This window comes from Poromitra crassiceps (genome assembly GCF_964638095.1).
Source record: "Poromitra crassiceps genome assembly, chromosome: 7".
NCBI classification, from domain to species: Eukaryota; Metazoa; Chordata; class Actinopteri; order Beryciformes; family Melamphaidae; genus Poromitra; species Poromitra crassiceps.
Genome location: NC_139628.1, coordinates 57940094 through 57964656, shown reverse-complemented (window position 1 = coordinate 57964656; position 24563 = coordinate 57940094). Strand labels below are relative to the sequence as shown.

Below are 24563 nucleotides of genomic sequence, written 5' to 3'. Positions count from 1 at the left end.
CAGGGGCGCGGGAAGTGGGGGTGCTTGTGGTGCTGCGGCACCCTCTGCTGTTTTGTATTGGAAATGTAATGTCAATTATTTTTTCATCATTGTAAAGCCACAGCACAGTGAAGAGGATATTAATGTGAAGATTAGCCTCTTCCTTTTGTGTCCACATGGTGTGGAGACTGGATCAGTGAACACATCCAGACAGATGGAGCACAGAAACTGCTCTTCAGAGAGGAGATAGCTGGCAGCAGACATATCTAGACACTGAGACCTAAAGTGAAAGTGTGAAATAACAATAGTGTGACACCATTCTTAAATATTCATATTGAAACATATCAAAAGTTAGATTATTGGAATATTATCTAAAGTAATTTTGAGTTACCGGTATGTAGTTAAATTGCACTGAAAATGTCATTTGACAAGTAGGCTACAGTATCAGTGCAAAATTAAAACAATTGAAACATTCCATTTGGATATAGCTCAATATGTATCACTGCTCTCATTTTAAACAGTAAATATCTGCTATACTCACCTGTATCTTGTTGTATCACCTGTATGTCTCTTATTGTTGAGAAAGATGTATTGTTCTTTCAAGTGAAAGAAAGAGACTTCTCCGCTTTAGCAGTGATGTCGCTCTGAGTTACTTTAGTTTCACTTCAGGAATGTGACGTTTAAACTGTCAGTGTTGCTCCGCCTCTTACTGCAGTTACAAGGAAGTTCATGTTTGGTCAAAAGATAATTTGGTCTGCTGTTATCTTGTCTTGCTCTGTGCTTTTATGTCTCTCTATCATATATATTTTAAATAAATAATAGTTATAATATTATACATAATATAAAAATAAAGTTTATGTCATCTCATTTGTAACTCACCAACACTTTATCTTTTTCCTCTCTCATTGGCAGACAGCTTTATTTGTATAACACACTTCATACACTGAGGCAGTTCAAAGTGTTTACAGAATAATAACAAATACAGTAAATGTATTAAAAAAAATAGAATTAAAAAGTGAACAGTACAACCAAGTGATCCACAAGATATTATAAGACTTAAAAAGTAAGCTACTGCAGTTCAAATCAAGTGAAATAGAAAGATAAAAGCACACAACAAACTACTCACAACAAAATACTCCCACTTTTAGATGCATTATTGTGAGTGAACACATGTTTTTTGTTAATTTTCTTATCCCCTGTCCTTCCTAAAGTTGATGTAATCACATGTTTAACTCTCCAGCAACATACGATCTTTCTCCTCTCTCATCTCTTTGGTATTACAGTCCGGCCGGGTTGGTTCACATGAGTGTGCTATGTGCAGTGTGCTGGTATCACTTCAATCCTGTAGTGCAGTGGTTCTCAAAGTGGGTCAGGGGTACCAGGGGGTCCCCAGCAAAAAGGTGAATCATTTATTTCCACTATAATTCCATCCATAAGTAACACAATGACAGCATGTATGAATATTTTGGTCATGGCTTTCATACACTTCCTGTAAAAAAACATCTAAAAGCAAAAGTCTTATCTGATGGGGGCCCTGGGACAGAATCTTATCAAATGGGGGTCTGTGGTCTAATGTCAGGTTAGGGGTCCTTGATGGGAAAAGGTTGGAGAAGCACTGCTGTAGTGGTTCACTCTCGCTGACAACATGACAAGTTGTCTAGTGCAGTTTGAACCAAAGGAAGGCTCTTTCGGTTAACGGTTAACGGTCCGCATCAACAGGGCTGAATCATTGACAGTGGTGGTGTAGTTAGGGATTGTTTGTTGGTGGTCATGATTAACGGTCCGCATCAACAGGGCTGAATCATTGACAGTGGTGGTGTAGTCAGGAATGTCATACCGAATCGACCTGGATAGCTAGGCTTAGATAGTGAGGTAATATGCAGTTGTGCGGTGGTAGCATGGAGGGGGGTGTTTCCAGGACGCTGGATTACACCGTTAAGCCTTCTTGAGGTGTCGTGGGCCTAACTTAACGAAACGTCGGTGAAGGAAGGTGCCCACTTGAAAACCCCAATGACATGCTTCATACTGCTGTTGGCTAGGGTAGGTAACTGGTGATTTGTGTCTTGTTTATTAGTTTGTTAGCCTGTTAGCTTGTTTTATTCTGGATTGGGCTTCTAAATGTGTTTTTCCTCGGATTTTGGCACAAGGGATAGTAACATCTTGTCCTGTGTATTAATTAATTTGTTTTGGCCCTCTGCCCTGTGGTCATGTGACCATGCAGGTCATGTGACCATGCAGCAACACTGTAGTTTGCTTTGGTGAACCTTGTTCCTCAGGGTGGCGTATAGTTTACAGCAGGGATGTCACAATATATCGTCCCACAATATATCGCGATATCAAAACGTGACAATATGTATCGTTGAGATGAAATCTCATATCGTGAGAAAAAGAAGCTGAACATGGTGGCACTGATCTGCATCTGATTGCATGCTCGCTCTCCTTTTCATTGCTTTGTTTGAACAGACGAGGGACGTTAGACACGGAGGATGAAAATGGTGAAATTACTCAAATTAGCATGGAGGATGCCCCCTCAACTTACAAATCGATCGAAAAAATATATATCGTATCGTTATCGTGAACCCAATATATCGTATCGTATCGTGAACTGAGTGTATCGTGACACCCCTAGTTTACAGTATTTGGCCCCGGCTTGAAAAAGTTAAAGTTTAGAAATGCCAGGCAACAACAGGCAAAACAATTTATTCTCTCAATGTAAATTCAGCTTGTGAGGCAGGGCAGCAGAGAAAACAGCAGCATACACAACAAAGGACACTTTCACAAGTCAACAGCAAACATACACTATTGAGTGCTGTATGAAACTGACCCTGCAAGGTATCTTATCCTAACTCCCAGGGGGGTCCAACTCCCACGGGTCCACTAGTACATAAATGAAAAGCAGAATATACAGAAAAATACATACTTTACCATATTAACCAGAATCTGCTTTTGTTTTTTTGTTTTTCATGATACAGTACAACTAAATCATTTTTCCAAGAAGAAGAAAGGTATAGAGACAAGATACATTGAGTCGTTCCTTCCTGGGCTTTTTTCACTGACAGGAGTTTGTCTAATTCTTCTCTCAGTGGAGAAGCTCCGTTGAAAGAACACATTCATCTTTAGATGTGCTTAAGATGAGTCTCGTGTTTTTTTCTGTTCTTTTATTTATAAAAACAAAAAAACAAAATATTAGAATGGCTACAACAGTTACCTGAAAAAATGAGCTATGTATAAATGTATTTCAAGAATGTACATCAAGAAAGACATGTATGTTAGGGTTAATACGCCTGTCAGTGCCCCTGACCAAGGTACTGGCAAAAGAACTGGAGTTGGTCCCCGGGCGCTGCACTGCGGCTGCCCACTGCTCCTAGTTCTAGGAAGGTTCCTAGTAGAGGATGGGTCAAATGCAGAGGATGAATTTCCCCAAGGGGATAAATAAAGGATAACTTAACTTAACGTATTATGTTAATTAATGACAATGAATCCTATCTGAGCGAAACAAATGATTAGTCTAATCTGTGTGATTGACAGGAGAGATGATCAGAGGGGCAGAGTTTTTACCATCATCATTGGTACAGGGACTGAAGTATGGATAGAGCTTCTCAGTGAAGGTGCAGCCAGTGAAGGAGTAGATAAGAGCTGCAGCATCTACATCATAAAAGGAGACCAAACCCTCCTCATAATCCACAAACACCCCCACCTTCTGAGGCTTCGTCTTCAGAGAGAGGAGGACAGCAGGGCCAGCAAGAGCTTCATACTGATTTCCATTCCTCAACCATACAGTCCAGAAGCCATCCTCTGGTTTCACTGTGATGCCTCCCTTCCTGTTGATTGACTCTCTGGCCACTCCTAAATCCCAATTTGTCTTCCCTTGAACCTGAACCTCATAGTAAAACCTTCCTGAAGAGAAGCTCTGCTTTCCTAAGACACAGCAACAACCAGAAAATCTCTCTGGGTTGTCTGGGAGATTCTTCTCTACATCACTATATTTGACTTGTTTCCCATCATCAGACAGGATGAGATATGGATTTGCTGTTTCAGGATCCAGAGTCACATCCACTGCATACTGCTGGACCCTCTTCAGCTGAACATCAGCACAAAGCTTCTCCATCTCTTTCCTGAGAGTCTCCAGTTTCTCCACAGCTCTCCTCACAGCCTCATATGATGAGCGATGGACACTGACCTCTGTCCAGTCCTTGGTGTGTGGAGGAGTGTTCAGGGATGGGAAGCTTTGGAGGTGGAGGAGGTGGTCTTCAGTGCATAAGAGCTTCTCCACCTCTGCGGTTCTCTTCATCAGCTCAGAGATATCCTGTTCCAGCTCTTTGATGAAGCCTTCAGCCTGTTTCTCTATTGTTTTCTGCTTCTCTTCGATCGTCTCAATGAGCTCAGACAGGCCTCTCTCCACAGACTGAATCAGAGCAGTGAAGACCCGCACATTGTCTGCTATCACTCTCTCTGCATCTTTCTTGCTGAGCTCTACTGAGTGTTTGATCTCCTGAATCTTTAGTTGTCTCTCCTGGGTCTTCTGCTGCATTTCAGCCCCTATCTCCCCAAGCTCAGCCTTCTTTCCTTCACATTCTTCTTTCAGAGGAACAAAGTGATGTGACTTGTGGTCTGACTCAGTGCAGAGCAGACACACACACATCTGGTCCGTCTTGCAGAACAGCTGGAGTGGTCCATCATGCTCTTTACACATCCTGTCTTCCAGGTTCTCCACAGGACCCATCAGCTTGTGTCTTTTGAGGCTGATTCTCTGGTGAAGCTCCAGGTGAGTCTCACAGTAGGAGGACAGACACACCAGGCACGACTTCAGGGCCTTCCGTTTGGTCCCAGTGCAGACGTCACAGGGAACTTCTCCTGGTTTGGCTTTCATCTGAGCTGACTTCCTCAACTGTGTCGCCATCTCAGATATTACAGTATTGACGTGCAGCTCAGGTCTTCTTTTAAAACGCTTTCGACACATGGGACACTTGCATGGGACATTAACATCCCAGTTCTGAGTGATGCAGTTCTTGCAGAAGGTGTGTCCACATGGTGTGGAGACTGGATCAGTGAACACATCCAGACAGATGGAGCACAGACACTGCTCTTCAGAGAAGAGACAGCTGGCAGCAGACATGTCTAGACACTGAGACCTAAAGTGAAAGTGTGAAATAACAACACTGTAACACCATTCTTGAATATTCATATTGAAACAAGTTAGATGATTAGAATATTATCAAAAGTCATTGACAGTTATGTAGTTAAATTACACCTCGCTGAAAAGTAGGCAAAATGACACGAGGGAAACATCCCATTTGGATATACTGTAGCTCAATGATGTATCACTGCTCTCATTTGAAACAGTAAATATGATCTGCTGTACTCACCTGTATCTTGTTGTATCACCTGTATGTCTCTTAAGACTCTGATGTATTGATGAGAAAGCCCTGATGAACTGACATTTATTTTTCTTTCCAGAGATGTTTTGTAACAAGGGCAACTTCGGCTCAGGACCACGTGCGTCATGTAGCAACCAGGCGACCTCATGCGACTCAAGCCCATTTGAGGCTTTCAACTGCCCAAGTTTGGCACTGATGACATCACTGATGACATCATCACTGATGACATCATCACTGATGACATCACTGATGACATCACAGATGACATCATCACTGATGACATCACTGATGACATCATCACTGTTATCTATTCCAGACTGAATTATAGCTGCTGCGCAGCAATGGGTCGTGGCCGGGCAAGTAAGTTACCATTCATACTAGGGTTGCAAATATATTATTATTTTTCCTCTCCAAAAGTGCACACAAGGCCGGATTAACCATAGGGCAGTGCCCCGGGGCCCTCGGGGTGAAGGGGCCCTCCAATTTTTTTTTTTTTTTTTTGTCGGGCTCATGTTGGGCTCCACAGAACTATGACACAAATCTAAGACCAATCAGGACAAAATAAAATGTGTTTCCAAGAAGATTAAGTCTGATGATTTAGTCTCATTGGATGCCTGTGGGCAAGTGGTGACCAGGGGCGCGGGAAGTGGGGGTGCTTGTGGTGCTGCGGCACCCTCTGCTGTTTTGTATTGGAAATGTAATGTCAATTATTTTTTCATCATTGTAAAGCCACAGCACAGTGAAGAGGATATTAATGTGAAGATTAGCCTCTTCCTTTTGTGTCCACATGGTGTGGAGACTGGATCAGTGAACACATCCAGACAGATGGAGCACAGAAACTGCTCTTCAGAGAGGAGATAGCTGGCAGCAGACATATCTAGACACTGAGACCTAAAGTGAAAGTGTGAAATAACAATAGTGTGACACCATTCTTAAATATTCATATTGAAACATATCAAAAGTTAGATTATTGGAATATTATCTAAAGTAATTTTGAGTTACCGGTATGTAGTTAAATTGCACTGAAAATGTCATTTGACAAGTAGGCTACAGTATCAGTGCAAAATTAAAACAATTGAAACATTCCATTTGGATATAGCTCAATATGTATCACTGCTCTCATTTTAAACAGTAAATATCTGCTATACTCACCTGTATCTTGTTGTATCACCTGTATGTCTCTTATTGTTGAGAAAGATGTATTGTTCTTTCAAGTGAAAGAAAGAGACTTCTCCGCTTTAGCAGTGATGTCGCTCTGAGTTACTTTAGTTTCACTTCAGGAATGTGACGTTTAAACTGTCAGTGTTGCTCCGCCTCTTACTGCAGTTACAAGGAAGTTCATGTTTGGTCAAAAGATAATTTGGTCTGCTGTTATCTTGTCTTGCTCTGTGCTTTTATGTCTCTCTATCATATATATTTTAAATAAATAATAGTTATAATATTATACATAATATATAATAAAGTTTATGTCATCTCATTTGTAACTCACCAACACTTTATCTTTTTCCTCTCTCATTGGCAGACAGCTTTATTTGTATAACACACTTCATACACTGAGGCAGTTCAAAGTGTTTACAGAATAATAACAAATACAGTAAATGTATTAAAAAAAATAGAATTAAAAAGTGAACAGTACAACCAAGTGATCCACAAGATATTATAAGACTTAAAAAGTAAGCTATTGCAGTTCACATCAAGTGAAATAGAAAGATAAAAGCACACAACAAACTACTCACAACAAAATACTCCCACTTTTAGATGCATTATTGTGAGTGAACGCATGTTTTTCGTGAATTTTCGTATCCCCTGTCCTTCCTAAAGTTGATGTAATCACATGTTTAACTCTCCAGCAACATACGATCTTTCTCCTCTCTCATCTCTTTGGTATTACAGTCCGGCCGGGTTGGTTCACATGAGTGTGCTATGTGCAGTGTGCTGGTATCACTTCAATCCTGTAGTGCAGTGGTTCTCAAAGTGGGTCAGGGGTACCAGGGGGTCCCCAGCAAAAAGGTGAATCATTTATTTCCACTATAATTCCATCCATAAGTAACACAATGACAAGATGTATGAATATTTTGGTCATGGCTTTCATACACTTCCTGTAATAAAACATCTAAAAGCAAAAGTCTTATCTGATGGGGGCCCTGGGACAGAATCTTATCAAATGGGGGTCTGTGGTCTAATGTCAGGTTAGGGGTCCTTGATGGGAAAAGGTTGGAGAAGCACTGCTGTAGTGGTTCACTCTCGCTGACAACATGACAAGTTGTCTAGTGCAGTTTGAACCAAAGGAAGCCTCTTTGTTTTGGCCCTCTGCCCTGTGGTCATGTGACCATGCAGGTCATGTGACCATGCAGCAACACTGTAGTTTGCTTTGGTGAACCTTGTTCCTCAGGGTGGGGTAGAGTTTACAGCAGGGATGTCACAATATATCGCGATATCAAAACGTGACAATATGAACCGTTGAGATGAAATCTCATATCGTGAGAAAAAGAAGCTGAACATGGTGGCACTGATCTGCATCTGATTGCATGCTCGCTCTCCTTTTCATTGCTTTGAACAGACGAGGGACGTTAGACACGGAGGATGAAAATGGTGAAATTACTCAAATTAGCATGGAGGATGCCCCCTCAACTTACAAATCGATCGAAAAAATATATATCGTATCGTTATCGTGAACCCAATATCATGTATCATATCGTGAACTGAGTGTATCGTGACACCCCTAGTTTACAGTATTTGGCCCCGGCTTGAAAAAGTTAAAGTTTAAAAATGCCAGGCAACAACAGGCAAAACAATTTATTCTCTCAATGTAAATTGAGCTTGTGAGGCAGGGCAGCAGAGAAAACAGCAGCATACACAACAAAGGACACTTTCACAAGTCAACAGCAAACATACACTATTGAGTGCTGTATGAAACTGACCCTGCAAGATATCTTATCCTCCCAGGGGGGTCCAACTCCCACGGGTCCACTAGTACATAAATGAAAAGCAGGATATACAGAAAAACAGTTACCTGAAAAAATAAGCTATGTATAAATTAGGGATGGCACGATACCACTTTTTCCATATCTGATCCGATACCGATAGCACAATCTTGAGTGTCTGCCGATACCGATATCAATCCGATCTGATCTTTTTCCCTCGCTTATACAACTAAGCTGTTAATAATACATTTACCAATGCACTTTGCTTAACCCAGCCATCTAAACAGCATGTTCAATCTGTGGAACAATATTCCTAAAATGAAAGGCTATACCCCAGAACATAGACTCAGTAATGCACTAATGCTGCTGCTTCTTTTTAAGCACACACACACACACACACACACACACACACACACACACACACACACACACACACACACACACACACACACACACACACGTCCTTGTTATAACTGTCCCTGGTCTCCCTGAGTCCAGAGAGAGAGCCTGGTGACCCGAGGTTACCCCTACTTGCATGTTGCGTGAAACAAGGGGCGGAGCACAGTTCATGGATCATGGTGTTTGTAAACACGGGCACATGGCCTAATCTAGTTTTATTTGCTGTTTTCAAGGAAGATTTTGACTTTTGGGATTAATTATAATAAGAACTAACAGGAGGAGAGAACATCTAACTTTATCGCTGCTGAGTTGGGTGAGTGTTTATTAGCGTTAATCTGCCGGTGTGTTTTGAGGCTCACCGGTGTCGAGTTGGAGTGAATCTGCATCTGATCTCCTCTCTCTCTCTCTCTCTCTGTAACGTTGCTGTCAGGTTTGTGTGTGATACAGTGACCAGCAGGTATCAGGCAGGCAGGCAGTCTGCGCCACGGTGTTGACGTTTCCAATGCTTAAAAACACTCGCATCGTATTAAATTGCACGTGGCTTTTTTCTTCCTTGATCAACACAGCTGTGGTGACAACGCACAGTGCAATCTCACTCTGCTCACATGCACCATGCTGCGGTTGTTCATCTGTGTCCGTGACGGCGCATTGCTCGAAGTTTAGTGAAGCATTTAGTGATAGTTTAGGCTATGGATCGGATCGGATTCTACTTCTTTTTCCCACCAGATATCCGATCCAGTGATTTTGGCCGGATCGGCTCCGATACCGATACTGAGTATCGGATCGGACCATCCCTAGTATAAATGTATTATGTTAATTAATGACAATGAATCCTATCTGAGCTAAACAAATGATTAGTCTAATCTGTGTGATTGACAGGAGAGATGATCAGAGGGGCGGAGTTTTTACCATCATCATTGGTACAGGGACTGAAGTATGGGTAAAGCTTCTCAGTGAAGGTGCAGCCAGTGAAGGAGTAGATAAGAGCTGCAGCATCTACATCATAAAAGGAGACCAGACCCTCCTCATAATCCACAAACACCCCCACCTTCTGAGGCTTCGTCTTCAGAGAGAGGAGGACAGGAGGGTCAGCAAGAGCTCTATACTCATTTCCATTCCTCAACCATACAGTCCAGAAGCCATCCTCTGGTTTCGGTGTGATGCCTCCCTTCCTGTTGATTGACTCTCTGGCCACTCCTAAAGTCCACTTTGTCTTCCCTTGAACCTGAACCTCGTAGTAAAACCTTCCTGAAGAGAAGCTCTGCTTTCCTAAGACACAGCAACAACCAGAAAATCTCTCTGGGTTGTCTGGGAGATTCCTCTTTACACCACTATATTTGACTTGTTTCTCATCATCAGACAGGATGAGCTTGGGAAATGCTGTTTCAGGATCCAGAGTCACATCCACTGCATACTGCTGGACCCTCTTCAGCTGAACATCAGCACAAAGCTTCTCCATCTCTTTCCTGAGAGTCTCGAGCTTCTCCACAGCTCTCCTCACAGCCTCATATGATGAGCGATGGACACTGACCTCTGTCCAGTCCTTGGTGTGTGGAGGAGTGTTCAGGGATGGGAAGCTTTGGAGGAGGTGGAGGTGGTCTTCAGTGCATAAGAGCTTCTCCACCTCTGCGGTTCTCTTCATCAGCTCAGAGATTTCCTGTTCCAGCTCTTTGATGAAGCCTTCAGCCTGTTTCTCTGTTGTTTTCTGCTTCTCTTCGATCGTCTCAATGAGCTCAGCCTGGCCTCTCTGCGCAGACTGCACCAGAGCAGCGAAGACCCGCACACTGTCTGCTATCTCTCTGTCTGCATCTTCCTTGCTGAGCTCTACTGACTGTTTGATCTCCTGAATCTTTAGTTGTCTCTCCTGGATCTTCTGCTGAATTTCAGCCCCTATCTCCCCAAGCTCAGCCTTCTTTCCTTCACATTCTTCTTTCAGAGGAACAAAGTGATGTGACTTGTGGTCTGACTCAGTGCAGAGCAGACACACACACATCTGGTCCGTCTTGCAGAACAGCTGGAGCGGTCCATCATGCTCTTTACACATCCTGTCTTCCAGGTTCTCCACAGGATCCATCAGCTTGTGTCTTTTGAGGCCTTTGATTCTCTGATGAGGCTCCAGGTGAGTCTCACAGTAGGAGGTCAGACACACCGGGCAGGACTTCAGGGCCTTCCGTTTGGTCCCAGTGCAGACGCCACACGGAACTTCTCCTGGTTTGGCTTTCATCTGAGCTGACTTCCTCAACTGTGTCGCCATCTCAGATATTACAGTATTGACCTGCAGCTGAGGTCTTCTTTTGAAACGCTTTCGACACATGGGACACTTGCATGGGGCATTAACATCCCAGTTCTGAGTGATGCAGTTCTTGCAGAAGTTGTGTCCACATGGTGTGGAGACTGGATCAGTGAACACATCCAGACAGATGGAGCACAGAAACGGCTCTTCAGAGAAGAGACAGCTGGCAGCAGACATGTCTAGACACTGAGACCTAAAGTGAAAGTGTGAAATAACAACACTGTAACACCATTCTTGAATATTCATATTGAAACAAGTTAGATGATTAGAATATTATCAAAAGTCATTGACAGTTATGTAGTTAAATTACACCTCGCTGAAAAGTAGGCAAAATGACACGAGGGAAACATCCCATTTGGATATACTGTAGCTCAATGATGTATCACTGCTCTCATTTGAAACAGTAAATATGATCTGCTGTACTCACCTGTATCTTGTTGTATCACCTGTATGTCTCTTAAGACTCTGATGTATTGATGAGAAAGCCCTGATGAACTGACATTTATTTTTCTTTCCAGAGATGTTTTGTAACAAGGGCAACTTCGGCTCAGGACCACGTGCGTCATGTAGCAACCAGGTGACCTCATGCGACTCAAGCCCATTTGAGGCTTTCAACTGCCCAAGTTTGGCACTGATGACATCACTGATGACATCATCACTGATGACATCACAGATGACATCATCACTGATGACATCATCACTGTTATCTATTCCAGACTGAATTATAGCTGCTGCGCAGCAATGGGTCGTGGCCGGGCAAGTAAGTTACCATTCATACTAGGGTTGCAAATATATTATTATTTTTCCTCTCCAAAAGTGCACACAAGGCCGGATTAACCATAGGGCAACCGGGGCAGGTGCCCCGAGGCCCTCAGGGTGAAGGGGCCCTCCAAATTTTTTTTTTTTTTTTTTGTCGGGCTCATGTTGGGCAACACAGAACTATGACACAAATCTAAGACCAATCAGGACAAAATAAAATGTGTTTCCAAGAAGATTAAGTCTGATGATTTAGTCTCATTGGATGCCTGTGGGCAAGTGGTGACCAGGGGCGCGGGAAGTGGGGGTGCTTGTGGTGCTGCGGCACCCTCTGCTGTTTTGTATTGGAAATGTAATGTCAATTATTTTTTCATCATTGTAAAGCCACAGCACAGTGAAGAGGATATTAATGTGAAGATTAGCCTCTTCCTTTTGTGTCCACATGGTGTGGAGACTGGATCAGTGAACACATCCAGACAGATGGAGCACAGAAACTGCTCTTCAGAGAGGAGACAGCTGGCAGCAGACATATCTAGACACTGAGACCTAAAGTGAAAGTGTGAAATAACAATAGTGTGACACCATTCTTAAATATTCATATTGAAACATATCAAAAGTTAGATTATTGGAATATTATCTAAAGTAATTTTGAGTTACCGGTAGCCTATGTAGTTAAATTGCACTGAAAATGTCATTTGACAAGTAGGCTACAGCAGAGGTTCTCAAATGTTTTTCAGCCAAGGACCCCTTACAAGATAGAAAATATACCGCGGACCCCCTCATTCTGATTTGTGATTTTGGGCTAAGCTTAAAGTCCCTGGAAACCAAAATCCACAAAAACGTTCTAACTATGTTATTTAGGGTCTTATGTTAGTAATTTTGTGCCTCCGAAATTATTATACATTACTTTCAACCCAAAGCCTTAAAATCGCCACTTTTCTACAAGATTCTACAAAGTACTTCCTCATTGAAGACAGCAGTGCGCGAGGTGCTAAAACGCAGGAGCTTATGACGTCATAAGCTCTATATAACCTTTGTACACGCGCGCAATCCGCACCCACCTATGGCAAGTCCGTTCTTTGCCCCCAGTGACAGCGCTCCCTCGCTGTCCGTCTCCCTCCCACTCTGTGTGCCATCTGCCAAGCGCTATGCTTGTGAGATTAGCAAGGTGTCGGGTTTCAGGCCATGTGCTTCTCTCTCTCTCTCTCTCTCTCTCTCTCTCTCTCTCTCTCTCTCTCTCTCTCGGGACTAGTGAGAGAGAGCGAGAGACACACAGGCTGGTGGCTCTCTCACACACACACACACACTCGCAAGTGCTGTGTAACTTGATCTCTTTCTCCGTTTCCCTCCCCCCTCTGTCTCGCGCTCTCTCTCTCTCGGAAAACCTGCTGCAGATGGGACACGCCCACACAGTCCGCGGGAGAAATACACTCTAAAAAATAATGATTTTCTCATGAGTTTTGCCAGACTGTCAAACCTAAATTTATATACTTTGCGACGTTCATCATCGTTCAAATTTGGCTGGTGGCTTATTAACATAGGGTCCTGTGATGTGATGAACTCAAAATGCTAAATAATAAAGAAATATTTCTGGTTTCCAGGGACTTTAATTGTTTCCACGGTAACGTGCTTGACTTAATTTGATAGGTTTGTTATTAGAATGTAATCCATGAACCATTTTAGATTAAAAGCATAAACTATTTTCGTTGAACTATGAAGATTTTGCAAAATTTTTTTTTTTTTTTTTTAATACATTACATTTACATTACGTCATTTAGCAGACGCTTTTGTTTTGTCCAAAGCGACTTACAATATCACAATTTGTCAACAGTCCAGAAAACCACTATGCAACACAATAAATGACAGCCAAGATATTTTGATAGACTAGCACCATGTAGGAAGTAGTTTGAGAAGGAATAAGTAACATGTAGCATTTTCTTATAAAAAAAAAAAAAAAAATTTTTAACTTGAAAACTTTTCGCGGACCCCCTGGCAAAGTGCCACGGACCCCTGGGGGTCCGCGGACCCCCATTTGAGAACCACTGGGCTACAGTATCAGTGCAAAATTAAAACAATTGAAACATTCCATTTGGATATAGCTCAATATGTATCACTGCTCTCATTTTAAACAGTAAATATCTGCTATACTCACCTGTATCTTGTTGTATCGCCTGTATGTCTCTTATTGTTGAGAAAGATGTATTGTTCTTTCAAGTGAAAGAAAGAGACTTCTCCGCTGTAGCAGTGATGTCGCTCTAAGTTACTTTAGTTTCACTTCAGGAATGTGACGTTTAAACTGTCAGTGTTGCTCCGCCTCTTACTGCAGTTACAAGGAAGTTCATGTTTGGTCAAAAGATAATTTGGTCTGCTGTTATCTTGTCTTGCTCTGTGCTTTTATGTCTCTCTATCATATATATTTTAAATAAATAATAGTTATAATATTATACATAATATATAATAAAGTTTATGTCATCTCATTTGTAACTCACCAACACTTTATCTTTTTCCTCTCATTGGCAGACAGCTTTATTTGTATAACACACTTCATACACTGAGGCAGTTCAAAGTGTTTACAGAATAATAACAAATACAGTAAATGTATTAAAAAAAATAGAATTAAAAAGTGAACAGTACAACCAAGTGATCCACAAGATATTATAAGACTTAAAAAGTAAGCTACTGCAGTTCAAATCAAGTGAAATAGAAAGATAAAACCACACAACAAACTACTCACAACAAAATACTCCCACTTTTAGATGCATATTGTGAGTGAACGCATGTTTTTCGTGAATTTTCGTATCCCCTGTCCTTCCTAAATTTGATGTAATCACATGTTTAACTCTCCAGCAACATACGATCTTTCTCCTCTCTCATCTCTTTGGTATTACAGTCCGGCCGGGTTGGTTCACATGAGTGTGCTATGTGCAGTGTGCTGGTATCACTTCAATCCTGTAGTGCAGTGGTTCTCAAAGTGGGTCAGGGGTACCAGGGGGTCCCCAGCAAAAAGGTGAATCATTTATTTCCACTATAATTCCATCCATAAGTAACACAATGACAGCATGTATGAATATTTTGGTCATGGCTTTCATACACTTCCTGTAATAAAACATCTAAAAGCAAAAGTCTTATCAGATGGGGGCCCTGGGACAGAATCTTATCAAATGGGGGTCTGTGGTCTAATGTCAGGTTAGGGGTCCTTGATGGGAAAAGGTTGGAGAAGCACTGCTGTAGTGGTTCACTCTCGCTGACAACATGACAAGTTGTCTAGTGCAGTTTGAACCAAAGGAAGCCTCTTTGTTTTGGCCCTCTGCCCTGTGGTCATGTGACCATGCAGGTCATGTGACCATGCAGCAACACTGTAGTTTGCTTTGGTGAACCTTGTTCCTCAGGGTGGCGTATAGTTTACAGCAGGGATGTCACAATATATCGTCCCACAATATATCGCGATATCAAAACGTGACAATATGTATCGTTGAGAGGAAATCTCATATCGTGAGAAAAAGAAGCTGAACATGGTGGCACTGATCTGCATCTGATTGCATGCTCGCTCTCCTTTTCATTGCTTTGTTTGAACAGACGAGGGACGTTAGACACAGAGGATGAAAATGGTGAAATTACTCAAATTAGCATGGAGGATGCCCCCTCAACTTACAAATCGATCGAAAAAATATATATCGTATCGTTATCGTGAACCCAATATCATGTATCGTATCGTATCGTGAACTGAGTGTATCGTGACACCCCTAGTTTACAGTATTTGGCCCCGGCTTGAAAAAGTGAAAGTTTAAAAATGCCAGGCAACAACAGGCAAAACAATTTATTCTCTCAATGTAAATTGAGCTTGTGAGGCAGGCAGCAGAGAAAACAGCAGCATACACAACAAAGGACACTTTCACAAGTCAACAGCAAACATACACTATTGAGTGCTGTATGAAACTGACCCTGCAAGATATCTTATCCTAACTCCCAGGGGGGTCCAACTCCCACGGGTCCACTAGTACGGTACATAAATGAAAAGCAGGATATACAGAAAAATACATACTTTTTTTTTTTTTTTTTTTTTTTTGATTTATTTATTTAGACGGGACAATGCAAAATTAATGAACACAATAACCATGGAACAGATAAAAACATCTGGAACATAATAAAAGTGTAAAAATCGCCGGATTTAGCACAAGGCTAGTTTCCATCCGTTGTCCCCGAAACATAAAACACAAAAACATAAAAACAGAATATATAAAACAACAAAACATAGGCATCAAAGTGCTTTACACCCGTAAGACAAGTATACATGTGCAAAACAGCAAAACACAAGCAGCAGTAATACACTCAAAAAACACAACAGTATACATTAAAAAGAAGAAAATAAAAAAATAAAAAAATAAAAAAAAGAATTGACCTTAACACCTTGACTGCCAGCGACGAGTGTAGTCGTCAAACACAATCCAGCTGTTCACTGCCAGCGACGAGTTGACTCGTCAAAAAAATCGATTTTTTTTTTTTGACGGTGGGATGTGCATCGAACCCTTTTACATCTCTTATATAGGTATTGGACGTGTACAACGTGTACAACCCATTCCACCGACCCACTAAGTGGTGACAAGGAAGGAGGAAGGCAAGCAAAAAGCAGTGTGACTGAAGCCATTCTCATGAAGGTGGATTGGCGAAGGCGCTTTCGTTTTCGCGTTGATTGCTGGCGGTGCGGCATTGCAGATTTGCATAGTGGATTGCGGGTGGGACACACTTTGAAACACGCAGCATAGATATGACCAGAATCGCAAAAGCTTCATCAAAGCCCTCAACCAAAACTCCAAGATGCGAGCGAGTCTAACCAGACTTCCTCAAAGAGCGGCCGCACAGACAGGCTCACACCCGCAGCAAAGCAATGAGACTGGTGACAAGCGGGGACTGCCCCCTAGTCCGACACCAAATTGGAAACAAATCCCATTCTAAAAGGCTTTTAGAATGGGATTTTCAACCCATTCTTTTTTGTTTCTTTTTCGCTATAATTTAGAGTAATTTAATTTCTATTCAGAAATTTATTTGAGAGGTCGAGAGTATGAGAAAGTGCATTTGCAAAGGTAGGAAAGTGCTTGTGACATGGCGCTGCACCCAAAAAGAACGCCCACAGGAGGGAGGAGTTGAGCAGAGGGAAGTTTACTGCTGTTATGGAGGAAATTACTGTTCAAAACTATTGTGTAGGTCTTACTGATGCCAAAAATGAATGGTTAAAGTGACTGTTCTATCGAATTTCACAAAAAGCCGTTTATCTCAAAATATTTTTTCTGATGCTGAAACCATGCTGTATTCAACTGCTAATGCTTACATAACTACTAACTCTACAAACTAACTCTTTTAGACAGAGAAAGCACACATTCTATTAGTTCTTTTTAGATGATTGGTGTTCACGAAGTCGTAACAGAAGAGAAACCTCGGCTCTTGTAAAATGAGCCTAGAATCCTCAAAAAAAAACCTGGCAGAAGCTATCTACAGCAAGAAAAAAACGGCTGGCAGTCAATGTGTTAATACCTGTGGCCACAGGACTGGTGGCTTTTCAGCCATTCCTTCAGTGAACCCTTAAAAGTGGCAAGTGTGGGACTTTCCCTTATGGGGACTGGCAGACTGTTCCACGTTTGGCTGCCTTTAACTGAGAGGACGTTCTGACCAAACGTGGTCAGTCTGCGCTGGACCTTGCAGTCGCCTCTAGTTTCAGACCTGGTGCCAAGTCCACTAGTTCTACTTTTATCGTGACTACTTTACCATATTAACCAGAATCTGCTTTTGTTTTTTTGTTTTTCATGATACAGTACAACTAAATCATTTTTCCAAGAAGAAGAAAGGTATAGAGACAAGATACATTGAGTCGTTCCTTCCTGGGCTTTTTTCACTGACAGGAGTTTGTCTAATTCTTCTCTCAGTGGAGAGCTCCGTTGAAAGAACACATTCATCTTTAGATGTGCTTAAGAGGAGTCTCGTGTTTTTTTTCTGTTAATTTATTTATAAAAACAAAAAAACAAAACATTAGACTGGCTACAACAGTTACCTGAAAAAATGAGCTATGTATAAATGTATTATGTTAATTAATGACAATGAATCCTATCTGAGCGAAACAAATGATTAGTCTAATCTGTGTGATTGACAGGAGAGATGATCAGAGGGGCAGAGTTTTTACCATCATCATTGTTACAGGGACTGAAGTATGGGTAAAGCTTCTCAGTGAAGGTGCAGCCAGTGAAGGAGTAGATAAGAGCTGCAGCATCTACATCATAAAAGGAGACCAGACCCTCCTCATAATCCACAAACACCCCCACCTTCTGAGGCTTCGTCTTCAGAGAGAGGAGGAGATCAGGGTCAGCTTGTGCTTTGTACTCATTTCCATTCCTCAACCATACAGTCCAGAAGCCGTCCTCTGGGCTCAGTGTGATGGTTCCCTTCCTGTTGATCGACCCTCTGGCCACTCCTAAATCCCACTTTGTCTTCCCTTGAACCTGAACCTCATAGTAAAACCTTCCTGAAGAGAAGCTCTGCTTTCCTAAGACACAGCAACAACCAGAAAATCTCTCTGGGTTGTCTGGGAGATTCTTCTCTACATCACTATATTTGACTTGTTTCCCATCATCAGACAGGATGAGATATGGATTTGCTGTTTCAGGATCCAGAGTCACATCCACTGCATACTGCTGGACCCTCTTCAGCTGAACATCAGCACAAAACTTCTCCATCTCTTTCCTGAGAGTCTCCAGTTTCTCCACAGCTCTCCTCACAGCCTCATATGATGAGCGATGGACACTGACCTCTGTCCAGTCCTTGGTGTGTGGAGGAGTGTTCAGGGATGGGAAGCTTTGGAGGAGGTGGAGGTGGTCTTCAGTGCGTGAGAGCTGCTCCACCTCGGCGGTTCTCTTCATCAGCTCAGATATTTCCTGTTCCAGCTGTTTGATGAAGCCTTTAGCCTGTTTCTCTGTTGTTTTCTGCTTCTCTTCGATCGTCTCAATGAGCTCAGCCTGGCCTCTCTCCACAGACTGCTTCAGAGCAGTGAAGACCCGCACACTGTATGCTATCTCTCTCTCTGCATCTTCCTTGCTGAGCTCTACTGAGTGTTTGATCTCCTGAATCTTTAGTCGTCTCTCCTGGATCTTCTGCTGAATTTCAGCCCCTATCTCCCCAAGCTCAGCCTTCTTTCCTTCACATTCTTCTTTCAGAGGAACAAAGTGATGTGACATGTGGTCTGACTCAGTGCAGAGCAGACACACACACATCTGGTCCGTCTTGCAGAACAGCTGGAGTGGTCCATCATGCTCTTTACACATCCTGTCTTCCAGGTTCTCCACAGGACCCATCAGCTTGTGTCTTTTGAGGCCATTCATTCTCTGGTGAGGCTCCAGGTGAGTCTCACAGTAGGAGGTCACACACATCAGGCAGGACTTCAGGGCCTTCCGTTTGGTCCCACTGCAGACGCCACAGGGAACTTCTCCTGGTTTGGCTTTCATCTGAGCTGACTTCCTCAACTGTGTCACCATCTCAGATATGAAAGTATTGACCTGCAGCTGAGGTCTTCTTTTAAAATGCTTTCGACACATGGGACACTTGCATGGGGCATTAACATCCCAGTTCTGAGTGATGCAGTTCTTGCAGAAGGTGTGTCCACATGGTGTGGAGACTGGATCAGTGAACACATCCAGACAGATGGAGCACAGACACTGCTCTTCAGAGAAGAGACAGCTGGCAGCAGACATGTCTAGACACTGAGACCTAAAGTGAAAGTGTGAAATAACAATACTGTAACACCATTCTTGAATATTCATATTGAAACAAGTTAGATGATTAGAATATTATCAAAAGTAATTGACAGTTATGTAGTTAAATTACACCTCGCTGAAAATGTCATTTGACAAGTAGACAAAATGACACGAGGGAACCATCCCATTTGGATATACTGTAGCTCAATGATGTATCACTGCTCTCATTTGAAAAAGTAAATATGATCTGCTGTACTCACCTGTATCTTGTTGTATCACCTGTATGTCTCTTAAGACTCTGATGTATTGTTGAGAAAGCCCTGATGAACTGACATTTATTTTTCTTTCCAGAGATGTTTTGTAACAAGGGCAACTTCGGCTCAGGACCACGTGCGTCATGTAGCAACCAGGCGACCTCATGCAACTCAAGCCCATTTGAGGCTTTCAACTGCCCAAGTTTGGCACTGATGACATCACTGATGACATCATCACTGATGACATCACAGATGACATCATCACTGATGACATCACTGATGACATCATCACTGTTATCTATTCCAGACTGAATTATAGCTGCTGCGCAGCAATGGGTCGTGGCCGGGCAAGTAAGTTACCATTCATACTAGGGTTGCAAATATATTATTATTTTTCCTCTCCAAAAGTGCACGGACATACACACAAACAGTCACCCACACAAGTTACTTGCCTCCTTGCTGTTGTGAAGGAGTGGATGAGGTACTGAGAGAGCTGATGTTAGATGCACTGGAGAGGGAGGCTGAGTGACTAGTAGCCACTTGTGTCTTCTCTGTCCTAGGGTACAGCTGAACCCTTGCTTCCTAAAACACAATAAAACACTATCATATGTTAACACTCATACTAGGGCTGGAAATATTTCTTCGTCTCTAGAAAGGTGTACAGACAGACAGACAGACAGACAGACAGACACACGTTACTTGCCTCCTTGCTGTTGTAGAGTCGATGAGGTACTGGGAGAGCTGATGTTATGGAGAGGAAGGCTGAGCGATTTATAGATGACATCATCAGTGATGTCACAAAACTGATGACATCATCACTGATGACATCACTGATGACGTCATTGCTCAAGTGACATCACATCATTAGGTAATTAGGGCAATTACGATGCTCTTTAGGCTATACATGAGGGCAGAATTCAAAATACTGTCAAAAATTCAGTTTTTGACATACAATTCTTAGATTTTGCACACTTCAACTACTCTGACAGCAAAATCTTGTCAACATTTTTCGTGGAGATTCGAGCTTTATTTAGCAAGAATTTGCATTAGCTGTTTAAAGTACCATTTACAGTAAAACATTTTGATGCACTGTGGGCTCAATTTTTTATCTATCAAAAATCTGTTTGATACTTTTGTGGAGGACAGTCTACCGATGTAGATGCTGGAGTTTGGTGTCATTTGAAGAAGAAATGTGGGAGGACTAGGGTTTAATTAGTTTTACAGTTTTTGCAGTTTTGCGGTCTTTAGACTTCATAATTGGCCATAGGTTGCAGCGTACAAAAGTTTCTCCTCATTTGGGCACACATTTCGGTGAAAGTGCCAAAGCCGTAGCCCATATGCCTGATTTGTTATGAATTTTCAAAGTTTGAAACTTTAGACGGTCGCTGTAGCGCCACCATCAGGACTATTGGCGCCAAATTCACGTCAACTGACTCCCAGCGCTCCCAGCTGAATTTTTTTAAACTTTTCAGAAAGACGCTGGTGTTGGGTGCTCCTTTTCTGGCAACTAATCATATGGAAAAACTATCGCAACAGAGACAGAAAGGCTCAATTGTGGGAGCAGATCGGCTAGACACTTAACACATTGACTGCCAGCCGTTTTTTTTTTACTGTAGGTAGCTTCTGCCAGGCCTTTTTTTGAGGATTCTGGCTCATTTTACAAGAGCCGAGCATAATTTTCTGGTTGGACTTTGTGAACACAAAGTTCAGAAAAGTACTAATAGAATGTGTGCTTTCTCTGTCTAAAAGAGTTAGTTTGTAGAGTTAGTAGTTATGTAGATATTAGCCGTTGAGTACAGCATGGTTTCAGCGTCTGGAAATTTATTCAGAGATAAATGGCTTTTTGTGAAATTCGATAGAACAATCACTTTAACCATTCATTTTTGGCATCAGTAAGACCGTCAGACATTCTAAACAATAGTTTTGAACAGTAATTTCCTCCATAACAACAGGAAACACCCCTCTCATTCAAACTCCTCCCTCCGTGTGTCTTCTCCTCCTTCCTCCTGGCTCTACAGCGGGCGTGTCAGAAGCGCGTTGCTGCTGCCTGCCTGCCTGCGTGCCTGCCTGCCTGCGTGCCTGCCTGCCTGCTTGCCTGCGTGCGGACGCTCCTTGTGCGAGTCAAGATGGGCCGGGGAATGCGTGGGCGATGGGCAGATGTTGATTCTGGCCTTTCTGAGGTGTTTCAAAGTGTGTTTCACCTATAATCTATTTTGCAAATCGCTCTCCGCTCTCTGTGTGCTGCTGCCTGCGCGGCCGCTCTCGGGCAAGACAAGTCTGGAATGGATTACTGTAAAATCGCCTCGCCATTTCCTTGAATGGCTTGCTCCCGCGGCAGTTTTTTCTTTGATTTCGCTCGTCTGGGGGAGCACTGTCAACACTTAGTGGGTCGGTAAAATAGATTATACACATTCAATACCTCCAATAATTGTATAGGAGACGTAAAAGGGATTGATCAACGCCCCACCGTCAAAAAAAAAAACTCGTCGCTGGCAGTGAACAGCTGGATTGTGTTTGACGACTCAACTCGTTCTTGGCAATTAACGTGTTAATATTTCTGGTGAGTGTTGAGTTAAATCACTGTATGTGTGTTGTTTGCTAATGTTAGCTGTCAGCTATCAAGCTACTACGGCACTGACCTAACGTTAGTTTCAGACTGCTTCCTTGTTATATTGTGCGCCGAGATCAGCGCTTCCCAGCGTACTTCCAGCGTTTAACGTCGGAAAAAGACGCTAGGTGGACACAGGCCCTAAATGGCCAAAATGAGTCAACACAGGTTCAGCACCATGGAGAGCTCCATTCGTTAGCTACTGATGGAGGCAATCGTTCCCGGGTGACCGCAACGGAATGGAACTAAATCGTTCCCAGCGAGAAAGCACCTTAAGCTACATTTAATTTTCTACCAGAAAAAATGAAGAATGTGTTTTTGACATGACAGCACAGACGCTTTTCACAGAATTGCCAGTCCTGTCCTAGGAGTCCTGGCAGTCCTGTCCTACTGTCCATAGCAAACACTGCAACAGGAAGTGAGCTGGGGTTCCATTTAGAATGTTTATGTTGTCAAGTTAAAACCGTCTCTATCTTTCACAGTTGTGGAGAGCACTATAATCCCTTTGGAAGACAACATGGCGGACCAGGACACTCTGAACGGGTATGGCCAAATCTACTTCTTAGAGCACTGTAAAAGACAGTTTTGGGCGAAAAGTTGAATTTTCAGTCCAGCTGTGAAGCAGTATTTTTCGGTTTCGATGTTATATATATAATGTGTCTAGTGTATTTCTGGCTATGCTTCAGTGTTATTTATACATGTCTGATGTTGTTATGTTTAATTCATGTCATTTTTGTACAGCATGTCGGTGATTTGGGGAATATTGTTGCTGGACTAGATGGCAGAGCCTCATTTAGACTAGAAGACCCTCAGCTAAAGGTAACACGCACGCACACATGCATGCACGCACACACACGCACACACACACACACACACACACACACACACACGCACGTGCACACGCACGCGCGCGCACACACACACACACATTTGACACTAGTGATTAAGTCAGGTGACCATACTGACGTCCACTTAGGCTTATAGGAAACAAAGCGCTCGTAAATCTGTAGCTAATTTCTAAAACTTCTTGACCCGCTGCAGGTGTGGGATGTGATTGGTCGATCGCTGGTGGTGGACGCAGGCGAGGATGACCTGGGTGGAGGCGGACACCCCCTCTCCACACAGACCGGAAACTCTGGGGACAGGTGGGTTCACAGCAGAGACGTTGAGGCTGACGTGATAGGAAACTCTGGGGACAGGTGGGTTCACAGCAGAGACGTTGAGGCTGACGTGATGGGAAACTCTGGGGACAGGTGGGTTCACAGCAGAGACGTTGAGGCTGATGTGATAGGAAACTCTGGGGACAGGTGGGTTCACAGCAGAGACGTTGAGGCTGACGTGATAGGAAACTCTGGGGACAGGTGGGTTCACAGCAGAGACGTGGAGGCTGACGTGATGGGAAACTCTGGGGACAGGTGGGTTCACAGCAGAGACGTGGAGGCTGACGTGATGGGAAACTCTGGGGACAGGTGGGTTCACAGCAGAGACGTGGAGGCTGACGTGATGGGAAACTCTGGGGGCAGGTGGGTTCACAGCAGAGATGTGGAGGCTGACGTGATGGGAAACTCTGGGGACAGGTGGGTTCACAACAGAGACGTGGAGGCTGACGTGATAGGAAACTCTGGGGACAGGTGGGTTCACAGCAGAGACGTGGAGGCTGACGTGATAGGAGAGCTGGGAGATGTAGTCCCTGCAAATAATGCATTTGATTTCAGCTCCTGTAGATGTATTTAGTTTATCGATGTTTAGCCAGGATTTGATCAAGAGTATCATTCTTTTTCATCAGAGACCTGGTCAAGAAAGGTAAGATCACGATAAAGATGAAGGTTGCAAACACACACAAAAACTACAGAAACCATAAAGCATAGATGGGGTGACTGGGTGGTATATATATAGGGGTCTATTCCCTCGCCTACCGACACGAGGGACACAGGTCTGTGCCCCCGTTGCTACCACCGGCTTGGACGGGCATCCATACAGGCACACTTGGCCGTGTCTGCTGGTGGGAAGCCGGATAGGGTATGTGTCCTGGTCACTGCACTAGTGCCTCCTCTGGTCGGTCGGGGCACCTGTTCAGCAGGGAGGGGAACTGGGGGTAATAACGTGTTCCTCCGCACGCACAACGTCCCCCCCCCCCCATGTCAGGTGAAAAGAAGCAGCTGGCGGCTCCACATGTATCAGAGGAAGCATTATTGTGCTTGTCTACACCCTCCCCAGATCAGCAGAGAGGGTGGAG

General features: G+C 43.1%; 2 protein-coding genes across 3 annotated transcripts in view; one reads left to right on the top strand and one right to left on the bottom strand.

Moving 5' to 3' along the window:
• Nucleotides 1-24563, top strand: part of ccs (copper chaperone for superoxide dismutase) — a gene marked incomplete at its 5' end in the record, with an annotated part of 60123 nt that overhangs the window by 32655 nt on the left and 2905 nt on the right. For both annotated transcript variants that reach the window (XM_083639703.1, XM_083639704.1), the window contains 3 exons: nucleotides 22810-22870; nucleotides 23069-23146; nucleotides 23369-23472. In XM_083639703.1, the coding sequence (XP_083495829.1) occupies nucleotides 22810-22870; nucleotides 23069-23146; nucleotides 23369-23472 (243 nt within the window). The remainder of the gene's footprint in view (nucleotides 1-22809; nucleotides 22871-23068; nucleotides 23147-23368; nucleotides 23473-24563) is intronic.
• On the bottom strand, nucleotides 3488-19462 carry LOC310780259 (uncharacterized protein; the record flags this gene model as incomplete). Its single annotated transcript, XM_083640822.1, has 4 exons — nucleotides 3488-4227; nucleotides 4669-4792; nucleotides 9546-11136; nucleotides 17862-19462. 4 exons carry the CDS (start codon nucleotides 19460-19462, stop codon nucleotides 3488-3490), a joined length of 4056 nt encoding a protein of 1351 aa, XP_083496948.1.